This window comes from Callionymus lyra, chromosome 15 (assembly GCF_982586985.1).
Source record: "Callionymus lyra chromosome 15, fCalLyr1.hap1.1, whole genome shotgun sequence".
Taxonomy (NCBI): Eukaryota; Metazoa; Chordata; class Actinopteri; order Syngnathiformes; family Callionymidae; genus Callionymus; species Callionymus lyra.
Window position 1 is genome coordinate 17,137,528 of NC_141832.1, and position 5,149 is coordinate 17,142,676.

General features: G+C 43.1%; 1 protein-coding gene across 1 annotated transcript; it reads left to right on the forward strand.

The window, feature by feature from the left end:
* Positions 1-502: 502 nt before the first annotated feature.
* Positions 503-4,304, forward strand: LOC148065152 (transcription factor Sox-9-like). Its single transcript, XM_087808573.1, has 3 exons — positions 503-1,150; positions 1,262-1,509; positions 2,569-4,304. Exons 1-3 carry the CDS (start codon positions 699-701, stop codon positions 3,300-3,302), a joined length of 1,434 nt encoding a protein of 477 aa, XP_087664699.1. The 5' UTR covers positions 503-698; the 3' UTR covers positions 3,303-4,304.
* Positions 4,305-5,149: the final 845 nt, after the last annotated feature.

The following is a 5,149-nucleotide window of genomic DNA, read 5'->3' on the forward strand; positions in this document are numbered from 1 at the left end:
AAAAAAAAAAGTCAAAAGGTGCTCGGTTTTTGTACAAGTTAAATAAATAGTGGTGGCTCGTCTGAATTTTGATTTTTATTACAGTTCAGGGAACCTCTTTTTTCTTTGCGACACAAGAAAATAACGAGCTTTTTAAATAATAAAGTGACTTCACCGGTTGCTCAAGTTTCTGGACTCTTGTCGCCCCCTATCGGTCGCGGGAGTCCCCGCAGGCATCCTTCCTACTCATGACTTCACAAGACTTTTTTTTTTTTTTTTTTTACCAGAAGTTTTGATCCGCGTTTCTTTCAATGATTTTGATTTTTTTTTATTATAAAAATGTCTGAGAGATATGTATAAGATAAATCGTTGGTGGTTGAGATGCCGCAGATTATGCGTGTGTTGTCGTGTTTGTGACATAAACACCAAGTAAACTGCGGAGTCTGGAGGCTCCGCCCACAGCGAGTCTCCCTCCAATCATCATTTCCACGCCGTCAAACATAAATCCACGCTCGCCTCCGTGTCTCTAGACTCTCCTCCACACCTCCGAGGGAGCAACATCCAGAACTCAAACCAGGAGCTTCTAGATCCCTTTTTTTTTTTCATTCTATTTTCATTTTTTTTTTTTCTTATTATCACCCCATTTTGGAAAAAAAAAATCCGGGCGCGGATCTTTTTGGGATTTTAGGAGGATTGAAGAAGAAGCAAAAGTCGCTCGCATGAATCTCCTCGACCCTTACCTGAAGATGTCAGAAGAACAGGAAAGGTGTCCGAGCCCGAGCATGTCCGAGGACTCGGCCGGGTCACCGTGTCACTCCGGCTCCGGCTCCGACGCCGAGAACACCCGGCCCTCCGACAACCGCCACCTCCTGGGTCTGGGTCTGGGTGCCGACTACAAAAAGGAGGACGATGAGGAGGAGGGGGGAGTTGTTGTGGGCGAGAAGTTCCCGGTGTGCATCCGGGACGCGGTGTCGCAGGTGCTGAAGGGCTACGACTGGACCCTGGTGCCGATGCCCGTGCGGGTCAACGGCTCCAGCAAGAGCAAGCCCCACGTCAAGAGACCCATGAACGCCTTCATGGTCTGGGCGCAGGCGGCGCGCAGGAAGCTGGCGGACCAGTACCCGCATCTGCACAACGCCGAGCTCAGCAAGACCCTCGGGAAACTCTGGAGGTCAGTATTAAAAAAAAACACCCGAAAAAAAACGAAAAAACCCGAAAACACCCGATACATTTTTACATATTTAAATCAAGTATTAACCCATTTTTTTTGCCTCGTTTTTAGACTCTTGAATGAGGTCGAGAAGAGACCCTTCGTGGAGGAGGCGGAGCGCCTGCGGGTGCAGCACAAGAAAGACCACCCGGACTACAAGTACCAGCCCCGGCGGAGGAAGTCCGTGAAGAACGGCCAGAGCGAGTCCGAGGACGGGGAGCAGACCCACATCTCGCCCAACGCCATCTTCAAGGCGCTGCAGCAGGCGGACTCACCCGCGTCCAGCATGGGCGAGATGCACTCGCCCGGAGAACACTCAGGTATGGGATCCATTGATAATGATTTGCAGCTTCGACAAACACACCTGTCGAGTCTCTGACTCTCCACCCTGGCGTGGAATTTACAAGGGGGTGTGATAGAGGTGCCATGATTTAGTAGTAGTGACTCTTTTGACAGTAGATATCTGGTGTTGCAACAAGTATTTATTTATGTCATGTTGAAAAAATATCTCTTTATATTCCCTTTAATTAAATTAAAATAGAAGCAGTTAAATATCCTGTACAGGAGCCATCGAGAACCTGCTAACTTTGCTGAAATTATGAGTGTATTTTGATTTATGTAACTTTTTTTAATCTAATATTGAAGCTTATATTCGTCCAAATAGGTTGTTTATTCTCAAAATATGCTAAAATTATATATAAATTTTAAAGTTTTTATTTTATTTACGTAAACCTTTCTGGTTGGTTATAAATACTAACCAAAAAAGTCCTAAAAGTCATATTTAGAGAAAAGAAATCGTTTTTACATGATTCCAAATGCAGTTCTGTGAAACAAAAACTTGAGGCTCGGGGGCCACACTCACACCGCCATTTTATTTGTTTGTAGCCCAAATAATAATGATTGTTTTGTTTTTTTAGTTCATACAAATCTAGATGAAGGAAAATAAGTGTTATTGTGTTTTTCAGAGATGTTACAATCAAAAGATTGACTTGTAAAAAAAAAGTGCGGCCCGGGGGCCACATGCGGCCCTTTGACTGTATTTATGTGGCCCACATGTAGAAACTAACCATTTTATTTTGTATTGATTTATTTGATTCATTACTAGTTTATAAATATGACTAAAGGGACTTTAAGGAACAAAACAAACAAAAAAAAAGTATATAAAATAATTAATTTAACATATTAGTTTGATTGACAGCCCCTCACAACAGCCACCTTCAATGAATGTGGCCCCTGAGGAAATGCATTTTGCCCACCACCTTATTGGCTGTTGTCGCCCCTATCTTACTTTGAAAATGGGTCAAAAACGCCCCCTATCTTCAGGAAGTGGTACTGTTTGTTTTTCTAAGGTGCCTAACCACTGTCTTTTCATTCTCCAGGTCAATCCCAGGGTCCCCCGACGCCTCCCACGACGCCCAAGACCGACCTCCCCCCGACCAAGTCCGAAATCCTGAAGCGCGAGGGCCGCCCCATGCAGGAGGGCCCGAGCCGCCAGCTCAACATCGACTTCGGCGCCGTGGACATCGGCGAGCTGAGCAGCGAGGTCATCTCCAACATGGGCAGCTTCGACGTGGACGAGTTCGACCAGTACCTGCCGCCGCACAGCCACATGCCGGGCCAGGCCGGGTACGCCGGCGGCTACCCCGGGGGCGCCGCCCACGTCCAGTGGATGTCCAAGCAGCAGCAGCAACAGCAGCAGCAGCACTCCTTGACCGCCCTGGGCGCCGCGGGGGACCCCCAGAGAACCACCCAGATCAAGACCGAGCAGCTGAGTCCGAGCCACTACAGCGAGCAGCAGGGGTCCCCCCCCCAGCACATCGCCTACGGCTCCTTCAGCCTGCAGCACTACAGCGGCACCACCTCGTACCCGTCCATCACCCGGGCCCAGTATGACTATTCCGACCACCAGGGCGGCACCAACTCCTACTACAGCCACGCCGCCGCCGCCGGCCAGGGCTCCGGGCTCTACTCCACCTTCAGCTACCCCAGCCCGAGCCAGAGGCCCATGTACACCCCCATCGCGGACACCGCCGGCGTGCCGTCCGTGCCGCAGACCCACAGTCCACAGCACTGGGACCAGCAGCCCATTTACACGCAACTGTCCCGGCCGTGAAACCTCCCCCCCCCCAGCAGAACTCTTTGATGAGAATATACCCCCCTCGGATTGGCTCACGACAGTGCCTTTTGTATCGGTTGGAATTATTGTGATTATATTTTTTTAGATATAACGTTTGGAAAAAAAACAAAGTCCTCTGTGAGGACGAGCTGGTCATGATATTTTTTAGTATGTACTGTGTATGTGTTCTCGGCGTCCGGGGACTTCCTCAGTGGCCTTACGTTTGTACAGGAAGTCCTTTTTTTTTTACCGCCACCGCCGCCTTATCATAGCCTGCTTCAGTGTTTGTGCTGTAAATATTTGATGATGACGATGCAGAGACTTAAGCAGGACGGGGGTCAGATTTTTTTTGTGAACGCTACTTCAGGTGCCATGTAACCTCCAGAGGGGCCTTACTGTGTTGCTAGATGCTAACGTGTTGTCGTTTATATACCACTGGTGCCTGTGGAGCTGCAGAGGCTCCGTCAGATGGTACTGCAGTGAATCACAGCGTTGACTTCCTGCTTGGTGGAAGTGACCTTTGACCCCTTCCCTTCCCGAAACCCAAACAGCTCTGGCAAGCTTCGGCCAACATTCTTCACCCTAACTTTTTTTTTTTTTTTTCTTAATTTATTCTTTAGCATTAATTTTATTTTGAAAATTAACTCTTTTTTTAAGTTCAACAGCAGCTATCAGACGATTATTTTTCGCTGTTTTAATTTATCATTTGTTAAAAAAAAAAAATGTTTCCGTTTCCTTTGTTTCTGTACAAATGACTTATAATTACTGGAATTCCTCTAACAAACGAATGAATGGATTCGGAAGCTTTTTTTTTATTTTTGAAAATCTGCTGGATTAGACTGGATACTTTTTATTATTTGGAAAAAAAGCTTGTTTTATATTGTGTATCGTTAGTTTTGTCCTTTTCCTAATGCAGTTTTTTTTAGGTAAAGCTGGCGTCGTCTTCAAAGGCTTATCTTTTGTATTATATTGTTTGCAATAAAAACAAAACTCAGAGAACTTTTGAATCTTTCTTGAATCTTTTTACACTTTGCCTCATGAAGTTCACTTTAATAAATGTAATTGTTGATGTTTTAGGTTCTTTTCCAGCAATAAATGACAGTAAAACGTTTTATAAGTTTACGACAAAACGAACTCAACATAAAATATGAAAGACATCTGAACACTTTGTTAAATACACATGTATAAGAAACACCTAATGTAACATAAAACAACAAAAAAAACAACAGTTTTATTTGTTTAAAATGGGTAACTCTATATCTAAATTCGAAGTAAAAACATCAATATAAAGAGAGATTAAGCCACACTGATGACACTTTTATAAAACAATTAAACTTGTATGGAAAATATAACAATTTATCCCATAAAATACTGTAACACGATGTTTATTTGTGTCGGTAAAAGGTTAATAAAGAATAAACCATTTTTCTTAAAAACGTTGTTTTATTTGTACAACAGTTTAGAGAATAAAAATGAAGTATACTTATATATAGTGGAAATAGTGAGTTTGTTTATAGGAATATGGCTAATACATGCAAATAAATCAAGAAAAAATGTATGAAAACTTACAAATGAAGCAGAAATATTAGGTATTCGTGAATATATATTTTATATTTATATATATATTTATCATTTTATAACGCAACCATGAACTTAATCCAAGTAGGATTATCTTTTATTTAATGTTCTCTAACTGAACATGTTTAATCAGTAAAACAAATTTGATTTAAAGCGTTAGTGTTTAAAGAGTGTCAATTGTTGCAGTGCGTCATGGAACAGTATTAATCATTACAAAGATGATTATAAAACTATTGAAAATATGTCAATATTTATGAATTCATGAA